Source organism: Chiroxiphia lanceolata, chromosome 9 (genome assembly GCF_009829145.1).
Source record: "Chiroxiphia lanceolata isolate bChiLan1 chromosome 9, bChiLan1.pri, whole genome shotgun sequence".
In the NCBI taxonomy this organism is placed as follows: domain Eukaryota; kingdom Metazoa; phylum Chordata; class Aves; order Passeriformes; family Pipridae; genus Chiroxiphia; species Chiroxiphia lanceolata.
Window position 1 is genome coordinate 16,947,538 of NC_045645.1, and position 21,687 is coordinate 16,969,224.

At 37.0% G+C, this 21,687-nt stretch overlaps 1 protein-coding gene across 4 annotated transcripts in view; it reads left to right on the forward strand.

Moving 5' to 3' along the window:
• Positions 1 to 21,687, forward strand: part of RPAP2 (RNA polymerase II associated protein 2) — a 32,955-nt gene that overhangs the window by 7,594 nt on the left and 3,674 nt on the right. For all 4 annotated transcript variants that reach the window (XM_032696940.1, XM_032696943.1, XM_032696944.1 and 1 more), the window contains 3 exons: positions 246 to 340; positions 1,092 to 1,172; positions 6,813 to 6,881. In XM_032696940.1, coding sequence (XP_032552831.1) covers positions 246 to 340; positions 1,092 to 1,172; positions 6,813 to 6,881 — 245 coding nt within the window. The remainder of the gene's footprint in view (positions 1 to 245; positions 341 to 1,091; positions 1,173 to 6,812; positions 6,882 to 21,687) is intronic.

The window sequence follows — 21,687 nt, forward strand, 5'->3', positions numbered from 1 at the left end:
TTTCTACCATCCTAAGTGGGTGTCTCACACACAGGGAAGAAGAAAAGTATGCTGGTTGCACACTGTATGTTGGGTCAGATTATACAAGTTTCTGTCCATTAAAAAATTACAGGTTGGGTTTTTATCTATTCAGAGATAAGAGTAATCTTATGTTTAAACATTTATTGATAATCTGTGGCTGTTTTGATGCATTGACTTTAATTAAATACTAGGTTATAGCTGCTAAGGTGTTTTGTCTAACACAGGATGATCAACACGAAGATCTCACCTTCCCACTTGTTGATTCCAATGCACAAATGCAGATTAGAAAGCGAATCGTCCTTGAAAAACTGAGAAAAGTGTAAGTATCCTTTACTTTGTTAAATGTCATCATCATTTTAAGTAACAAACACGCTGTCCAAGGATGGGCCTGGCTTTTTCTAGGCGGCCTTAGTCATAACTTAAACCCAATATTGTCCAAAAGCACTTATTTATTTCTGTGACGGTCACCTGTGGTACAGTTGCAGATGTCAGTTTGCATGGTCTGCATGTACCAACTGCTCAATTTTAAACTGAAAAACCTGAAGTTGGTTGGGAGGAGTGCAAATATTTGTCTTGTACATTAAGCATACTGTTACTGGTAAAAAAAATCTACAGAGAAGGAAGCAATGTTTTCAAACCTCATAATCCTTTAAGAAAGGTGTGCGAGCCTCAGACATGTAGTTTCCTTCTGTATTGTTATTTTTGAACAAAGTAAATATAAACCTTTGAAAAATTTATAAGGCCTGTAGTTCTAATCCTCATAATTGTAAGAATATCTTGTCAGAACTGAAATGTGAAATGAATAAGAAAATGTAGGTAGAACTGTATTTAATTTCTTCTTCACATTCACTCTGAACTAGAGTTTATTTTTTAAAACAAGCTGTTGTGAAGTGAAGGTGGCAGCCCAAACACCGCTCAGAAGCTACAATGAAAACTACAGGCCTGATCTGCTGCACAAAAGTCACTCCTTTTCTTTTTACTAACTTTGATAAGCTTTGGCAGAAGTCCTACTTGAGAAGAAATAAGAAAGAGAGGAAAATGCATATTGACTGGTGTCTTTTGCCTCTTAGATTACCTGCAGTTTTGGGCCCTCTTCAGATCGCTCCAGGTGATGTTTACGCAGAGCTGAAAAATCTTGTCAAAACTTTCCAGTGAGTATTGGTCCTTATTTAGAGATTCTTCTTAATTGATTAATTAAACATGCCGATGAACGATTTGCAGATTTGCCCTTTTCTAGCTGTGTGTTCATGTAGGTAATGTCCCATTCCCTGTGGACTAACAAGTCAACCCTTTCCCTGCTCCTGACAGTGACTAGGTCACCAGGAGTATTTGTAGATTTTTAAAAACTAGGCCAATGGTCTCTGGAGGATGATGGTGAGTCTTTTAAAGGTTCTGCTACCTTGTCACCTCCTATTAAGCATGAGTTTCTGAGATCTGTCGCTTTCTTTTGCTCTGGCTCCCTGCAGCTGGGCTAAATGGTTTTAATGTGATTAATAATTGTTACCAGTAACTTCTAGAGTCAGGAAGAAGGTCCAGTTTGACCTGTCTTGTTCCTAATTTTAAAGGGAAGTAGATTTAGTGGGCATTTTTACCATCACAGAGGAAGCTTCTGCCTCAGTCAGTAGGGCTAAAGACAGTATTTGGAAACAGTGAGATAAAGGAGGAAAACAGAATGGTGGTAACTTCTCTGAATGTTTTTGGGTTTCCTTTGGAACACAACTCTCATAACTTGGACCTAGATCATATCCTGCATCCTCAGGTGTTGTCAGGAAAACAACAACAGCAATTGCTGACTGTGTGTACACTGTCACTCTTGAAACATTCTCACATCCTCAACCTGCGTGAGGTTACATGTGAATTTTCCAGAACTCATTCATGCAGCATTTGCCACAAGGAATCTGGGCTGGAAGGATGCCACTAAAACACAGATGTCTATATGCAGGATTTCTTACTGTGGAAAATTCTCTATTCCCTTCCGATGACTCTGATGATGATCTCTTTTATTTAAAAGAATTATTAGTGTTTGAACTTGATTCTATGATTGCAGTCTTTTAAGTCCTGATTAACCTTTTGTTTTAACAGCAACACTGAAACCAGGGAAGATATTTTTGGTTATACTGAAGCAACATATATATACTGTATAGATATCTGTTATTTGAATAAGATCTTCTGTCTTAAAACAGTTTTGTTGCTCTGCAGTTTAAATTCTTAATAGTCGCTTTAGCTTATGGATTGATAAAACTGGAAAAACTACGTTTGGTCTCTTTCAGTCTGCTTTTGTATGATTGATTATGTAAGAAGGCCTGGAGGTTCTCAAAAGCAGAACTTCTATTTTAAATAATTTTTGCTATTCAAAGACAATGTGGCCTGAATATAAAGTTTTAGAAGTAGTTTATAAAAATAAGACTTGAAGCCAAAATAGACTTCTAAAATGTATATATATGAAACATATTTAAAGAGTGGAACCAAATTAATTTATTTGGGCTTTGATCCCAATACTTAGCTCATGTAGCAATAATTTATCATATTTTGAAAGTCTCCCCTGATCTATTTCTGATCCCTTAGATAATGCTTTGTGAGTTTATTTTTATATCTTTTTTTGTTAGGAAGTAAGTTGAAGGTAATAGAAGCAAGGTCTTGGGGCTCTCTTCCTGTGAAGATTCCATATCAGTTGCTTAGAATTTCAGAATTTGGAGTGAGGGGTGGTTGAAGGCAAGTTATATAATATATATATCTATCTCAAAAAAATTGAGTTTTGTCACTAATAGTGAAATAATAAAAACAGGAAATAGGGAAGCAATAAAAACCTTTGGGCCCTTTCTCTTTCTTACATTACTGATATGGAAAGGTCTGTTGATACACAAGAGTTCGCTAAGATGAAGGCATAGATTTGAATCTCCAGTTCTGTATGTAGGTTTAAATTTATGTAATATGAGTGCTCTCTCAAGCTTTGGATTCAATGTTTTGGCAGGGAGACTTGGGATTAATTTTAAATGGCATTTGTATTTACAGGGTTTAGAAATTTCTTTGTTAATGTTGTTCACATACTTAGTGACTACGGAGGAGCACTGATAAATGCTCGTGCCTTTTCCTGATTTTTGTACTGGAAATATTTCAGGCTGAAGAACTTGCCAAAGAGGGTAGTAGATAAAACACATGGCTGTAGTAGAGCTGAGCTGAAGAAGGGTAAAAGAGCATGTGGTGAACTAAGCAACAACAATTTTCAGCTCCATTGGTTTCTAAAGGAACACTTGCAGTTCAGCCTCCTTTGGGCAGCATTTTATTCAATCACCACTGCTAAGAAACACACTAGAGAGATCTCAAGAGACATTTTAGAATGGTTAGAGCTCTTCCCAAACAAAGTCCCTCAGTGCCTGTAAGCTTTTGTTACGAAAACTGAGATGTCAAATAACTCTCCAGAGTGTGTAAGGGCACTTTGTTAAAAGATCAAGAGAAAATTAGCTACTTATATCTAAACTGAGGAGAAATGATTATGTTTGTGTATGTGTGGTTGTTTTTTTAAGGCATAATATTTCGTATTGAAAATAGATTTTCATCTGTATTTTATGGGTTTTAGGGGAGTAAATATTTTGCATAATAATGTTGGTGTCCATCTTCTAATCCCCATTGCACAGTGTTCCTTTAGTCAAATTGTTCCCTTGAAATTCCAGGAAATGTAATCCAGCTGAGGAAAAGGTGTCAGCTCCAGCATTGCTGAGTTTCTTTCCTATAACTTCAAGTTTGTTGTGGTCCCTCTCCCAGTTCTTGCACAGGGCACTTGGGCAGTGCTTAAATCTGCTGCCACAGCAGGCACTGTTTACAAATCAGGCTATCATTTGCAGTTGATGGCAATTAAATGGGAAGACAACTAAAAGAAAAGAAGTAAAACCAACTGTATATGCTCTTTTTTGTAATTTTTGGGTTTACTGTTTTTGTTTACTGGTAACTTTCACCTTGAACTCCTCTGTATTACTACAACTGCCATATTAAAATCCCCTTCCTTTGCAGGCTGGGTGCTAGTCAGTTATTGGGAGGACATTTGGGATGGAATTTTTATACATCTCACTCTTGAGTCCTGTATCCTGTAAGCTTCTGCTACTTGGGTCCATCTGCTCAGTCTGAGCTCCTTCATAGAGTATTGAAACTGCTGCGTGGGTCCTGCTGGGGGGTGGGAGCACTGAAGTCTGGCTGCAGTGTGTCTTGCTGGAGTGAACCACAAGACCCACAAACTAACAACTAAGCGACCCACACAGCTATTTGGGATATCAGAGTTTCCTGGCTTACGTCTGCTGCTCTGCAGAGGCCAAGAAATTAGAGACATTCCATTTTGGAAAGTTGTGTATTGTTTTCTTTCTTTAGGTAAACGAGGGAGAATTTAGCCAAACTCTTTAACAGAAAATACTCCACTGCAAAACTCAAATCACATACAAAAAGTTTTGTACAGTTTTAAGATTTCCAAATTATATGCTTATGACAGAAGTCTGGAGACCTCTCTTTCATGGATTGTTCTGAAGTAACAGTTTTGGCTAGAGGCAAGGCAAAGATTTAATGAACCATTCTTACAGAGGCCCTGCAGTTCCCTGTTTTCTGAAAGCTTTGCTCTTCAGAGGCCTTGGTGTTGACACACAGCTTGTTTTTGAAAGCGACTGCCCTTCCACTGCTCCTTGTTATTTAAGGCTTCACACCTGTAGGTTGCTAGCTTTACTCTGATCTGCCTGAAATGTGGCTTTTTTTTCCAGCTGCACAAGTGTTTTAGGACAGGTGTTGTACTGAAAGGTTACTCATTGTGGAAGCCTGACTGTTCATCCAGTCCGGTGACAGCAGGACAGCAGCAGATCCATATTGCTGTATCCTGCTGGTTGTCTGTGTCTTTTGACTACCTCCTTCATAAATAGTATATTGATGGCAATGACTAGTGTTCAGACCTTGCCAATCAATACTAACATTGAATAAGAGTTAATTGACACAAATAACTGCATCTCTCAGTTTGTGGACAAGAATGACACCTTCCTGTGCTCTAATCAATAATAACTCCTTGTAGAGCATTGAAATAAAGCTGCTTTCTCTATTTGACAGAGTTTTCCCAAGTGGCCTGGAGCTGTCTCTTTCATTGTGTCTCATCATAGCAGATTAACTGGAATGTTACATATGAATTGCCTGTCAAGATGATTCCATCAGACATTTCTTGGTACTGTTTATCACTGTCATGAGTGTTGAGTCAAGATGTTCAGCCTTTGTTTTGGCCCTTGCTCTACAGCCAGAAAAATGTAACACTTAACACTTTACTAGGTACAAGCTTTGTTGCCAGATCAATTAGCTATTTCCAATAGTAATTGCTAAACATTAATCTTTTAATAGCAAATATAATCTGTATTTGCCAGAACTGTTGGTTCTAGTTAGATATGACAATTCCTGCTTATGTAGGGCAAAACATTGGTTTGCCTTTCATAATTTAAATAAAACTCAGGCTGTTTAGACACTACTTGAGGAATCATTGCTTCAAAATCTTAGTTTGGTTTGAAGATTTGGAGATTTGAGGAGAAAAATAGGATAATATAATTTTGATCATTACAAATAGATAAATGCAAATATAAAAGGTCTTATTCATAACTGCATTTTTAATGACCACTTTGAACATAATTTTAGGGAATTAGTTAACAGAATTTGAATTTCAACAGTTATAAGTACAAATACTTCTATTTTCTCAATTTGTAAATTTTTTTTCTTTTTTTTTTTTTGGTAACTATATACTTGCCCAAAGTAATTAAACGTTTTTTTAAAAAGTAGTCTTACTGGGGAAGAAAACCCTGGATTTGTATTTGTTGCCAAACAGTTAATTTTAAACAAGCTCTTACCTTCACCAGTGCCTGTAGGAGTGAGTATGAATAACAGGGTATCTTCGTTCTGGATCTGAGTTTGTGCAAGGCTTCACAGAAGGGAAACTGAGAGCAAAAAGGAAGCAAACACTGGGAGGCACTTGCCCCTCATTATTTCTGTTGGATGGTGCCATCTGTCTGAATAAAATTAAATCTGCTGGCTCTTTTGGGTGCCTGCCCAGCCACTGCTGTGTTTTTAACTGTGACTTTTCATGAAATTGCATGTCTTGGGTCATGCCTAAATTCAGCCATAGCAATTCACACGTGAATTGTTGTAGGACAGGTTAGCACTTAACTTAGAGCAGATCTGTTTTATTAGGCAGTTCAGCCAAGGGGGTCAGCTGGTTTCAGTGCAGCAGCACTTTGGTTGCACACCCATGAGGTTCTTGATTCACACCTCATTTATATTTATATGGCTCTTATATTTCCTCCGACTCCCATTGCATAAGTTAGAATTCTGGGTTTCCATTTTAAAAACAAGAATCATCAGAGGATTGGTGTTGGTATCTTATAAAATTCAGTCTGTTTCCACATTAGCTCTCACAGCAAATTTGGATCTGAAGCCAACAGGAGGAAAACTAAGTGTAAGAAGGTCTGTCTTTTCAGAAACACACGTGCAGTTGTGGAGAATTTCCCAGTGGGACTCACAGCAGCCAGGACTATTTGTGAGCATATTAAAAGAATTAGCTTCTTTTCAGTCTTTCCCATTCCACTTTCATATAGAAAAAAGAGACATTGGGAATTTTGCAGTTCCTCCATTACAGGATGAAAGAAGCCTGAAAGTTGGTGCATTGCCTCAGATACAGCTGTAATTGCTTCATTATAACTCAGTGTATTAATGGTAGACTTAAAATTCAGCTGTTAAAATCTGTTTACTTTTACTCTGAAATGATTTTTTTTTTAATTACTTTTCAGGTTGACGAACAGAAATATTATTCACAAAATGCCTGAATGGACTCTAATTGCTATTGTTTTGTTGTCTGTGTAAGTACCTTTCAATGTCAAATATTCTTATATGCAACTGTCTTAACTAGCCTATTGAAACAAGATTTAATCTTCAGATAAAAGAAGATAAGATTTATTGAAATTACCTGTGGAATCAGGAGAAATATTTTTCTCGTGAAAATGAACTAAATTCTCTTGACAAAACAGTATTGTCCGACTTGCAACAAATGTTAAGAATGGGCAATAACTTTTTAACAATAACTGAATGTTATGTTAAAAAAAAGAAAAGTTAAGCCTTAAAGGGTTTTAAGGAGGGCTGATGGGATGAAGGAATGTAATTCACCCTCTTCCATTTGCTGCTGAGAGACATTCTTCCCTTCTCTGACGATAGGACAAAATGACGTGTATTGTATTATTTGGATTTGGCATAACTGTCAAGCTTTTCATTTTTCATTTTACTTCTAATTTCTTAAAAGGTTTTACTTCTATGATTAAAGTCAAATTATTTCCATAAGGACATGGTGTGCTTCTAAATACGTTTGTTTAAATATTTTAGCAAACTTCTTTTAGAGGGGAAAGCCTTTTTAGCAACTCCCAAGGAATACTGGGAGCCAGTATTTTGGTTTTGTGAGGATTAGCTTTATTGCTCAAGATTATGATATTACAAGGCCACAGTTCCTTGTTGGCTTTGTTTTACTTACTGTAGAATTAAACCCTTTACAAGGATTTTCCTGATGAGAAGCCTGATTTTATTACAGTGTCTTCGAGGAAACTTCTATACAAATGCATAATCTGTAAAAGCAGTATTCATGTGCATCGAATTCCTTAATTTGTATTTTGCAAATTCAGGTACATTTCTGAGGTTAAAGACACAAACTTTGCAGTGTGTTAAACAAACGCAGGTCTGTATTAAATATTTACCATTAGTTCACCTTTTAAGAAATCACTGGTGGTTTCACACCACCTGTGTCAGACACTGCCTTTCAGTAGGGTTAAATCATCAAGCAGTCTTTGTATGTCTTGAGCTTAAATTACAAGACTGCAAAAATCTTTATTCCAGAGCCTGTTTATTACTGCACTGCTGCTGCTTCTTTTGGGCTTCCTGGGTCACTGGAGCCTGTAGGACAGAGAAGTGCTTACAGACATTCACAGGTCAAGAAGTATTGTGGGCCAGCCTCAGAGCATCCCCAGCACTGCACTTACTTTCCTTGATATTACTTCAGTCTGACACATTGTTCTGGCTTTACTGTCCCAAGGAAGACTGTACCAGCAGGCATTAGAGCAGGCTTCAGCGAGCCTTACATCTGTGTCACCCAGCCAGATACCGCTCAAATGATTCATTAAATCAGAACACAGAAAGTAACTTTACTTGAATGCCTTGGCATAAATTTTTTATCAACTATAAGAACAAATCTTTTGTCATTTTTACTATATATTCTTATGGTTGAATTGTTAATTTGTGAAACAGATCTTATGAATTTTTCAAGTAGTTTCTGTATAGTTAAGGAAATGGTGACTTTTTGATCAGAAGTTAAAGTATGTTGCTGGTCTCTGCATATGATGAGCTCTAAATGTTTACATAACTAATGATTGTTTTACAGATGCTTTAAAATGTTATACAAGTAGTAGGCAGTCTTGGTAACAATCAGTGTAAGCAGAGGACCAAGTCTCTTTTTACTTTTGCTTTCTAAGGGTCTACCCCTAAACAAATGAATTGTATTTGATGATAAAGTACAGTAGACTTTATTTCTAATATTATTTTAGTGAAATAATTAATAGAACCTCTGTCGACTTCCCCTTATTGTAAGGTTCTTGCAAGCTCATGATCTTGAGATTGTGAACAACTTCTCTCAGGTGCCTCTTAGGAGAGGATGTAGGTGGATTAGAACAAGTGATAAGATTCCTCTAACAAGATGACACGTGTTGCATCATTTCCAGAAAGATTAAAGCAGAACACTTAATTATTTGGGAATTCTAGTCAAACTTCAGTATTTAGTGGAAGCCAAGAGTGTGCAGGGAAAAGCTACTGAGGACCTGGGCAACCCCTCACATACAGATCCTCGTGTTGTGGCCTTTCCTCTCCTCCTGCAGTCAGCCAGGAACCTGTCATATGTTACTAATATTTCTCATAAAAAGAAGTACACCCTGTTAAGTCTTCTCCTTTAGCTCTGCTGAGAGATTACACACATCGTAACACGTGTAATGTCATTTATATCGTGGAGTTGTTTGGGGCCTGAGTCAGACTGGGTCTTTATAAGCTCCAGTCCTGTTTTGACAGTATTTATTCACAGGTCTTTTCCTGGTTTCAGGCATAGAACGACCATTTTACTCCCAATACTAAACAGCATAAACTACACCCTGGAAGAGGATAATACTTCCTCTTTCCAGGTGGGTGGCAGACCATATCACAAGTACCCCGAGGTGCAGGGAACAGAGATTACAGAAGGCAGAGTGAACATGGCTTTCAAGGTATACCTCAAAAAAACTTAAGAAGACTTCAAGTATTTTTTGTTTTGTATGGAAGGGGGCAGGGTTGTTTTGTTTCAAGTAGCAACTGTTGGACTTTGCTTGCACCCCATTTTGTGCATCAGTGTTGTGGCTCACCACTTCCTTCTCGTGTATGGCTAGAGCGTGCTGGGGACTTGGTGTACTTAACTCCACAGTGCAGTCTCAGAGTGCCCCGACCCTTTTTGTGATAAGCTGCTGGACAGAATAACTGTTGTAATTGCTGCTGTATTGAATTCAAGTGTCATCAGTGCTTCATACTTGTATTATGGTATGACAGTGCTGTCCTCTCTTCACACAAGTGTGCATATTAACTCTTTGTAGGATACAGCAAGATGTCATAACGCTGAATTTTGGAGCTTAAATTAGAACTTGGGCTCACTATAGTCTGCTGGTCCTTGACAAGCTGTTAAAAGTACTTATGTGCCCCTGAGTCTACTGACTATTAAGGAAAGCTGGGCTTCCCATTCATTGCTCTGAAATGGGACAGTGTGACTGTTGTGACCGTATGTCTCAAAGTATAAAATGTTGGAGGACACAGCAGTGGAGTATTTCATGTTCCTAGTGAGCAGTTGGATTTATTCAATCAAATTGTTGTATAAAATATGAACAGCCAGTCTCAGCCTTTATTGAAAATGTAGCCTGAGGCACTCCTATGACCAGCACATTCAGCAATGCTGAATTGACCTTCTTAGAGTACACTTTGACAGCCAGAGAATTATGTTCAAACAATTGCATTCATGCCTGTCATGGAGTGGGTGACTCTTAAAAATTATCTGTAGATCAAATTTCTTATTTATTGTAATTTGTAGTAATTTTGGCATTGGTAGATTCCTATTTCTTCCTGTAGCAATTTTTAATATGTTAAACAGAGTTTTCTGTTCTAGTAATAGCTGCTTTATAATGTACTGTAAACCAGAATGCAGAAGTTGCATCTTTTTCCCCCAAAGAACGTTGCAAGAAAGCAAATGAAGCAGATAAATAGATACAAATACTGTAGTGCAAGAAAGAATGGAGGAGGCAATGTGAAGATTGGTTGCTGTACAAGCATGGGCACTTTCTGTTTTTAGTGTATACCCCTGGCACAGACTAATGGAAAGCTTTCAAGATATTTTCAGGAAATGTCTGCTTTCATCTTACTTATCTGAGCTGTCTGGTTCCAGTGAACTGTGGTCAGCTTCATCTACAAAGCCCATGCAAGAGGTTCCCCCGCTAAAAGCTTTGAAGCATTTCAAAATGTTCTGGGATTAGTTTATAAGCATTCGGCTGCAGTATTTAAACAAACTCAAAATGACCATGATCACTAAACAAAAGCCATCATTATATGAGTGCAGCCACTTTAGATAAATGTGTCATGTGGAGATGTACTCTAGAGGTTTACTCTCTTGGAGATAACAGTTCAGGAACTGGAGAATCTTGGGTTCAAGTATGTGTTTTTACTTCTTTGCACACGAGAGCACATCTATTGCTCAAGGCTAACATTTCTAAATTATTTTAAGAGGAATTCAGATTTTTGTGATATCACTACTGTGTTCTTATCTGAAAGTGTCTGAATGTTTGAAATGTACAAATCTAATGTACAAATACATAGGATGTAAATCAGACTTGTGTGTGGTTTCTGTAGGAAAAAGAATCACTCTGCAAGTCAGCTGGATGATCTTTTATTTAGCACATTTGATGATGGAAGTTTGGTTCCAGGTTTCAGCTGAGAAAAACCATTTATTATTATTAAGCTAGAAATAGAATTATTTACCATTTTGAAACAGAGCTTGCAGGACCAAGAATCCAAAAAGTCTTTTTATAAAAACATTTGAATGCAGTTATAGTGTTGTCTCTATCTGCAGAGTTATATTACTGTGTAAAATAAAGGCAAGTTTGTATTAACATGTTAAAAAAATTTTAAAATACCTTCTTCCCTTTTTCTCTCTTAATTTTAGGATGTCATTTGGTAAGTGTGAGCTCAAATAGGTTTTCTGTTAAACAATTCTTAATTCTGCTAAGCAGTTTTGTTAAGCTTACTTACTCATCAGCACTTTCTAAGCAAACTCAAAGCTGCTCATTTGGCAGATTGTGGACATGATCAGTATTATCTTAGTTCTTCCTAGCATGTTCCAGTAATATTTAGGAAACATACATGGAACAGTATCGTAAGGGATTTCAGGGTTGTTAATTGGATATTAATCAGTGCCAACTTTAAAATAATTTAATATCTCCATCGTTCATGGAGAAAACAGATGGAGAAACCTTAGCAGTTGGCAAGGAGATGTTTCTCCTGGCACAAAAAAGCCCTACTGTTGTGTAGTGCTGTTGTGCAGAAGTGCCCCTGGATTTCATTGCAGCCCATACAGCTGCAGTCGGTTTTCCGTTCTGGTTGCCTTCTAAATGGGAGATTTGGATGTGCTGTGTGACTTTGGTGTTTGCCCAGCACAAACTCTCTGAGGTGAGTTCGGGATAATTAGTTCCTCTTAACAGTGCTGGTCCTTGGCTTCATTAGCAGGAGTGGAGCTGTAGCACACACCGTCTCCTGGACTTCTGCTACATAGAGTTAGGAGGGTTGGCTCAGAAACCTGCTGTCTCTGCACCTGCCAGTTTTGTTGCCCAGTGCAAGGGAAGAGCAAGGCCATGGCTTTCTGCTAAGTGTCTTGGAAATCCCTCCAAGAGATAGAAATCTGCCTGTTCCCAGCAGCTGTATGTGTGGGCATTCAGACTGACATCTGCAACCATGCAGAGCTGGTGTGCAAAGTGCGTCACCAGCTATAAATTGTCCTTCGTGGTGGTGTTCTAACAGTGTTCATCTCTACGTTGTTAGAATGTAGAGATGTGGAACATCATTTTGGATCTTCTGTTTTAGTCACCGTTGGCAAGATTACATTCCAAATATACTTGTGAATTAAGAATATGATAGTAGGGAAAGTACTTTGCCACTTCGTTTTTGCCTTTCATGTGAGTAAGTGAGAAAGGTGGCATGCTGGATTTTGGAAGTCTGCTTCATCATCTTGACTCATTGGGGAGCTGACTTGGTCGGTGGGAGTTCATGTCCTATTGAACTTTATGCCACAACTGTGATAAAGCAGATGGAAAAAAGGCCCAGAGAGAGTACTGTTTTAAAGTGATGTTTCTTTAAAAGGTTTATGTTTAGAAGAATTCTATTGTATTGTCATATTTTTCCTCCTTCTGTAACCGGTGCACACAGCTTTGTCCATTGGAAGTCGTGTTATCGTGCAGAATAAGTAGTACAGTTACAGTAATGTAGACAGCTCTGAACTAAAGCTGCCAGTGAGCCATCAGTAACTCACACTGTTAACAGCTTCCCTAAATTTAACTTTAAACTGAATGTATGTTAACTTCATCCACTGAGCAAACTGAACTGTTCATTTTGCAACTGAATCCTGAAGCTGTAGCCCTATGAAAATATACGTACTAATTAATAATTAATCTTAATACATTCAATGCAAACATTTTTTTATCATGAAACATTACCCATCTGTTAAAAGAAAAACATGACTGACACACATTTGCATCTTTTATATTCAGAGTTTTAATTTTCTCTTAGTTAACTTTGTAAAGAACAGCCTGCATTAGTGGGGATAGACATATAAGCAGTGGTTTTGGCGTACAGGAAACGTCATTGTAAGACACAAATCAGTGTTAATTTGGCTTGTTTCTGAACCCAAAAAAAAAAAGTAGAGGTGGGCATCCCTGGAAAGGCTACTACAGCTTCCTGGCATGTGATCCTCAGGTATTTTGTACCAGCAGAATTTTTAGCATGGATTCTGGATTCATTTATTTGGTTCCATGCAGATAGTCATAGTGGTACCTCTCGTAGGCTGAATGGTGTGTCCTCTTCTTCTTTAGCACTGAAATAAATTGTGCCCATATTGTATTCCTTAACTCTATAAGAGAAAAACCACTATAAGAGAAAAGCTTTGATTTTAAAAAATCCCTATGAAAGAGCAGTATTGTTTGAAGAGCTAATCATTTCTCTCTTATGCTGCTTGATGTAGATTATGGAATGTAAAACCTTGTAACACTAAACAGTAAGACAGGCTGTCTAGAAAGGCATTGTTTCATTCCAGAGATTCTAGTTTCCTTTGTTATATTGCTGTTGAACATGTCAGACCTGACATAGCAGACAATATTTTTGCCTGACTTACATTAAGTGTGTAATGGTTTTTAAGGAGGAAGAATCCTAAAAGTGATTAAAAACCATGAAGACCTTAAAAACCTTTTTGAATGAATTATGTCTTAGAAAACAGAAATAGTTGAATAATTGAGCTGTTGTAATTTGCTTGGATCAGCAGTGGTCCACAACCTACCCGAAGACCCACATATTGAAGGTCTGTGTCAGTTGGGGGAAATAGACATGCATTTTATTTACTTTCATATCAAGAAATGTTGTACTGGAGAACATTGGTGGTCCTATAATATTCTACAGTGACCAGAAATAAACTAAAAATTACTCAGAGGCATGAAAATTTGGAGGGGAGAGGAGATTAACTCAGAGAGGAGGCAAATTATTTTTATATGATAATTGATAATGGGCAGTACACTGATGAACTGGAGACCTGGTTTTGTGTCCTAATAGTGTAAGAATCAAATGCAAAGGCAGTTCATACTACTCCTCATTATTTCTCACGTTACTTTTTGAGATATAAAAGCATTTTGACACCCGGTGACACTCATCTAGTCTGGCAATTAAGTTCTGACCTGAAGTAGGATCTTAACAGCGAAGACAAAAATGTACAGTATTTTCTGAAATGTTTTCCTTTCATATTTATGAAAGCAGAAGATACAGCTTCTTTGGGGAAGGAAGGAAATATGTGTCACTGAGAAGAAGATGATGCATGAAGTGTTTCTCTAGGCAGTGGGCTATGAGAAAGTTCTCAGAATTCACAGGCAATCCAAGCTAGCAAGTTTAGCATCAAGGCAGGTGGTTCCTTTTGACACAATGTGAATAATTAAAATAAATACTTGGGATAAGAAGACTGCAACCATCAATTAACCCAAATGTTGTATAAATATAAAATAACTATAGCCTTATAAAATTTTGTGTGAAACAATACAAAGAAACTAGAACAATCACATCCACAGCAGTACATGTTCTTCTCTTCCAATTCCTCCCCAAAAGTAAAAGTGTGCTTTAACTGGCTGGTAGCAAACACAGCTAACCAGTATCTGGGAGCTTAGTCCAAAAACTGCAAAGTGTATATGGATAATTACAGACTACTAAGTGCAAAACCAGCATCAGTGCAAAAGCTGTACAGATGCTTGGTTGTTTAGAGGCTTGAGATCTCAGCATGTTTCATTCCATTTTGTGTACCACACTTACAGCCTACATTCCACAGAAGTGCATATTTCACTCTCTCCCACCTTCTGTCCATCTGAACATCTTAACACACTGAATAGATTTCATTCATCATAAAACTCAGTATTTCTGAGATGAGCTATTTGGGTTTTTAAAAAGTTAACAAATAGTTGAGGTTCCTCTGGCTCTTCATATTTGTTCCCAACCTCATCACATATTCTGCTGCTTTCAGGCGTATGTTTAGGTCAGTGTACTTTCACAAGTCAGTGTTACTAGTACTCATCTGCTGTAGATATGGTAAGATTAAGATTAAGCGTAGAAAAGCGATTTACTAGGAATCATCAAGTCAGGAATAGATTTGGAAATAAAACAATTAAACAGGAAAAGAGTTTGGGGTTTTCTGGGTTTGATTTGTTTGGGTTTTTTAAACCTACTGTGTGCCAACGTGTCTGGGAAAAGATGCTTAAGAATCTGTAACTTCTGGGGCTTTCTAAGAATCTCATTTTGAGAGGTCCAAAACCACGCTGGCATTTGTTTTCAAAACTGGGAAAGGCAAGTAGAGAAGTATTGAGGTCATTATGTTTAACTTGTGAATAAAAAATAATTTGGACACAGTGGAAGCAAGTCTATTCCTAGCATGTCTCTTTACTCAGCTGCATTGTTCCAGGTGTTTGATCTGTATCCTGGACTGTAATCAAGTTACAATGTTAGAAACTTGTGAAACCAAACTATGATCAATTTTACGATCATTGTTTCCCTAGTAACTGAGAACAGGTGAGTACATTGTATAAAGTCAAGTATTGACATTGTTTATCTAAGCATATTGCATTGTAGCTGCTTTAACTGTAGGTCACTATATTTTATTTTGTCTTTTTTGAATTTATTTTTTTACATATCACTGAGATAATGAATTGATAGGAATAGAATACCCATATGTGGAAGCAAAAAAGTCGAGCAGTTGCAAAAGTGAAGGTATATTAAACAATGTTTAATTCATGCAATGTACCATGCTTGAATATAAAAGCATCTTTTAGATATTAAATTGTCCCACTTTATGTGCACAATAATTTATAAAACAGTGTGTATTTTACAAAGTACTTAAAAGATTCAGGCTCTCAGAAGCTTGCATTTTAGCATTCTTTAATCGGAGACTTATACCTGTCCTTAATTTCATGTAACTAAATACTTCAGTGGCATATATTCCAGTATTTGAGAAGTGTCACAGGAAAACTTCGTGGAACATAAAAAAAAGGAAAAGAAGACTGAGAAGGCTGAAAGGATCAATTTTAAAATGAATTTTAAAGATACTAAATTTAAAATTTTGTCTAAGTTAAAGAAGAGGGGGAAATGGGAACAAATGATAGGACTGAGAAGTACCTTTGATCTGTCAGCTGGTTAGCAGGAAACAGACTTCAAATAAATGGAGCTCTTTAAACAAAGCCTGTCCTTGAAATGTGTACCTAAGAAACTTAGATTTGTTAGAGAGAAACAGCTGATAGTGATTTCTTCTGGGTTGAAATTGTGAACTCTTTTTTGCCTTGGCATTATGATGACAGGTAAGCTAAACTGAAACTTCTTGGAACAAATCTCTTTATGAATGCAAGTGCTTTAAATCAGATGCAGTATTATAAATGTTCTAATCCTTTGTGTCTGTGAAATAATGTTGTAGTCATAATTTGGAATATGATAATATAGATGTGGGTACCTACTCTATTTGTTTTTTAGAAAATCATCCTGCAGTCATATCTGTTAATACAAAATGGTGAAACAGAGTCTGATCCAGCTGAACTTTGTAGAAGAGAATTCTGGATAAGAAACCATAGATGTCATGGAGCTGATTTTGGTGCTTCCTTAGTCCTCTCACGGTCTTTCTAATCCACGGTTAAAGAAACCTGGAAATGCTATTTGGCATATAATTACCCAAGTAATTGCTTTTTGCCCGACCTATATGATATTTCCGTTGATGGCAGTCCTGGTAGTCATTTAAAAATAAGTAAGTCTTTGAAAATAGAGTTCTTAAATATCACTCTATCAGGAGGCAAATAGAGGCATTACATATTATTACTGGGACTTTAAAGGAGTCATAGGTCCTGTAATTTTTGTCACTGGCATGACAGCAAAATATTTCCAGAGTGTTAGCTGTCACCTTTCTCATTAGAGAGGCTAAGCCTGGGTTAAAAACAGTGATCCCTGACTACTTAAGCCAACTATTTAGTGTTACAGGTTTAGCATAATGCTGGCAAATGCTTGTAGGGAACGTGACGTCATTTTCCACCTGCTGAATGTTCTGAAATGCGTAGTTCCTTTCCTGGACAAGTGCCAAGGGAACTGACTTTGTTCTGTGTGTGCATATATAAGGTCACGACACTTGCTTGGAAAGAACATTATAGGAGTGATACTGTGTGGGGAAAAAAAAAAAAACAGTTGATGCTTGCAATTGCAGAGACTAAAATAGTTGTACAAAGCAATTGAGTTCTAAATTCTCTCTCAGCTGAATAGAAATTGTTGCTATTGTTTGTGCTACTGGTCACTCACAGGGAGCTGAAATATGGGAGTAGTGAGAAATGCCATTTGCTAGTTACTTTCTGAGAAGAATTGAATTGTATTATATAATTATGTTGTGGTAAAATAGTATGAGTTACATTAACTGAAAGTTTCAGATGTTTATCTAATTTTTGAGACATTTTAAATTTTTTTTGTAGTTATTTATATAGAGAGTGTACATTTGAAGGCATTTTGCCTTCAGGTATACAATGTACAGATCTGACACAAATAGCACTAAATAGCTGTACTGAATGTCACACCATGTATGTGTTACTGTGGTTTCCTTAAACACGTTACTGATTTTAAGACTTGAATGTTCATTTGCATTAGACTTTTACTTTGCCTGTAAAATTAATTACTGACCTAATGATGAAAATAGAAATTTCTTTTATATATGGGAAAGTTTTTAATTTGTCCTACATTGAAAGTCAAGGGTCATTTATCTCACGGAAGTTAATATTTTGAGGACAATTTAATTGATTTTTTTTTTCCTTTTCTGTATCTTGTTGTATCGATGCAACATTATTATAAAATTTTTTCATTGCAGGACCTTTGTAGTTACACAGCTGGCTATTACCAATAACAGCTGGCAACTGATGGAGTAATCTGTAACTTTCAAGGGAGAGGAAGAAAGTGGCATAAACAATATATTCTACTACTCATGCAAATAGCTTGTTTGTTAGGTTAGAAAATTACAAAGATCCAGAACATTTGCATTTTATTAAATCCATTTTAAAGGAACAGTTTCTGTACCTGATAAGGTAGCTATAAGCCTATTGCCTCAACTCTTCTCTCCTGCACAGTACAGTTAAAACATTGAAGTGCCTTCAAAAAATGTCCTTATGCAGTTTAATGGAAAAACAGTAATTGGACTCTCCTATGAAGGGAAAGACATAAAAAAAGCTCTCATGTGGTATGTTAGGGTAGAACTTGCACAGTATTTTGCAAATGTTCACTCGGCCTCCAAAGCCCATGTGAACATGATGTGACTGGAGGGAACTGCTGCACAGCCTGGCCCCGAGGGCCTGGCCCCGAGCACCATCCCAGGGAGCTGTGGGGTGTGGGCTGGTGCGGCTTCAGGTGCAGTCTCAGACTGTTCTCTGAACTGCAAGTTGCCTGTTTGGATACACATAACTCACTGGGACAGGGGGGAAGGGAAAGAAAGCAAGTGATTGTCTCTTTTTTAGTTGTTAGCAAGCACTCCTATCAAGCAGTTAGATAAACCCTTGTTACTGTAGGAATGCTTTCCTTTTACTGTTAGTTGTATCCATCTGGCTACACCACAAGTAAAGTTTTGGCCCCATTTGGCCCCCACAAGTTGACTTGTGTCTGGACACCAACTATATGAAAAATGTGTGTGGAAAGTGAATTTAAATGAAGAAAATATATATTTTGTGTAAGTATATGCATAAACATGTATCAAAGATCATTTTTATTAAGCAGACTTGTAGAAGCTGCATAGGAAAAAATTGAGATAGTGGAAACAATTAACAATGTTAACTTTTGAATGAACCTTAATTTTTGCCATATACTTGGATTATGTAGGAATTCCAGTCGTTGATTTTGAATCAATGTTTTTAGCATTGATTTGAGTGTAGTGGACAAAAATTTTAAACTATGAATAATTTAGTTTCTGTTGCCATCAGAGAATTAAAGTGCCTGTGCTGGATTCTGTGGACAAGTCAGTACACAATAATGAAAGGAAGTTAAATAATAAATAAAACATAAGTTGCACTTCAGTTACAAAATTCTTGTCTTTATGATGAGAATAGGATCTTCAGGCTATATTTAAAACTAGACCAGAAGAGGCTTTTTTATCTCAGTAAGAAAATATGTTTATTTCTGCCAGTTGTTACCATTCAACACCATGGACTTCAGAGTGTTTTATCTTTTATTAAGAGAATATAATACAGGAATAAATGGGGGGAGATTAAAGAAAATTGCCCCTGAATACTGATTTCCTCTTTGACCCATTGGATATGGTAACAAAAGGCCCCAGATTAGAAGGTGCTTAAATTTCAGAGTTGCAAATGACACTGATCATAATTACTTTTTTTCAGTCCTAGTATAGTTTAATTTAAAAAGCTTAATTCCTAAGATATATTTAAATACTTTTGCATCTTGTTTGTAAGTTAGATGCTTCCAGTTCAAGCTTGTCTGTCAAATATTAATGTGTTCTAATGGAAAATGTTCACTCTAGAGACAGTCTTTTGCTTTTAACAGTTTGGGGTTTTTTAATGTTGAGATTTTTCAATGATGCTCAAACTAAAGTTATTAGAAACAAGTGGGTTTTTTTTCACTGAAACTGTGAACATAACTGCTGAGTTGAGGCTGTCATATTTTCTAATTTCTGAGCATGGGTTAAAACAGTGTCAATTGTAACCACTTAATTATAACAAAGTTTATAATTTTTTTAAGCTCCCTGGTGTTGCATCTTTAACTTACAGCTACACTCACATGCTTCAGATCAGCCTTCTGTCTGATACTAACTCTGGCCTTAGGGATGCATCATGCTTTAAGGCCTCTGGAAATCCTGCTGTGATTTAAGATACATTACTAACAAAATTGCTGTCTCTAGACAAACATACTGTATCCAGTGAGATACTGGAAGTGAGAGACTCTACCTCTAAGCAGGCAGTCAATGTATTGTGAAGAACATTCAAAATTACAGTGATGCTTTGACTTACTCTGTCAAAATGTCTGAGTGCCTTTGGGCAGAGATTCATGAGATGGATAAACACAGCAAGTGGTTAGTACATGGCAACACTACAGTTGCATGTACAGGCAGATGGTCTATGAGCTGCAGTGCACATCTCTTTCAATGAGTTTTATTGCTGATGTGTAACGTGTTGTATTGACTCTGTCTGGCCATTTGTCTTAAACAAAACAATTGCTTTCTACCTTGTAGAAGCAATTGGAGACAATTTCCTTAGTGATTTCAACTCCAAATACAGAGCTGGGAAGAAGAGTATGTTAATGGTAAATATGAAAAGCAGTTGATGTATAGATAATACTGTCCCAGCTGTTTATAAAAAAATATGTAGAGGGAGAAAGCTGGAAGTCTTGTGGGTTGATGGCCGTTTAACTCAGTCCTTCTAAGTATCAATTAATTATTCACAAAGATGGGCTGTCCTACATTCATGACTTTGTTTTTTCAAATCTGGAATTGACTCATAGTAGCCATGCAAGTGTGAGTTTTGAATAGAAATTTGACAGATTTCCAAATTAATTTCCATTATCTGTGACCCACATGATGGTGCTATTCCCTGCTTTTGAATTAGAGACTTAGACTTCAATAAGCTGCTCTTCTTTCAGAGCCATTTGATCACACACACAAAAAAAGCGTGGTATTGCTAGTCAGTTCTGACCAGATCCCAGAAACACACTTGATGTAGAGTTTCCATTAAAATGTTTTTCATTTGTGTCTGAATATTGGCAGACTTTTAGTATAAAGAGTTTTTCTATTCAGACAGGATTCTGTTTAATGCTTTATTGTAGTAGCTGTCAGGTAATGATCCCTGGCACTTCACAGAGTTGAAGTTTGGTTTTGTCATGTGTTTCTCCTGGCTCAGTCCTTGTCAGCAATGTGACGTGACTTTGTCATAGCCATGAAGCAAAAGTGCTTTAAAGTCATGCTAATGGCACATTGCTGGAATGGCTGATTGATCTCCCAGAATCTTCAATAGCTGTGGTGAATCACCTGAAATGATGGTGGAGGCTTGTAAGTACTTTCTGTTAAGTGTACATAGTACATGTTACCAGATCTTCAGCTGAAATGCTTGCACAGAGTGAGAGGAATAGATTGCTCATAGCCATAGTCCGATTTGTAACTGTCGAAACAGAGCAAAAATGCATTGGTCTTCCTTTCAGGTAGGGACCTGTTGCAAGAGTCTATTGATTGCACCTCGATCAGAGGCTTGTTGGCACCCTTGTAGCACATATGAAGTAATCTGTGCCTCTGTGTGTTTTTGTTGGAGAAGGGGAAAAAATTGCTGCCTGTATTTGCTGCCATATCCTCCTTCATTTCCATGTTCTGAAACAAGTGTTCAGGAGACTTTGTGATCCTTCATTAGATCAGCTCCATCATTCTAATAGAAGAGTAGTTACCAGTCATCCTGGTTATGATGATCTTAAAAATATACTTGTCAAATGTTTTTGTAAGGCAAGTAATTCACAGAAAGCTTGGGTCTTGAGTTGAAGCACTGAAACTATGTAAACGTTTTGTGGTAGCCAGATGTCGTTTAATAGCTTGATGATAATTGCTTGGTCTTCACATGAATTTCACTTTTGTGTTTTTTTTCTTGAACATATAACATATGTGGAATAGCCAGCAAATACAAATTTTATCAATCAGATATAGTTTGACATTTTTAACACTTTTTAATCTTTACAAATACCTGTTTACCATATGGTGTAAGTGGGTGTGCAGGAAACGACACTTTCATCAACTCTGATATACTACTTTTCCATGAGCTGAGCATGAACATTTCC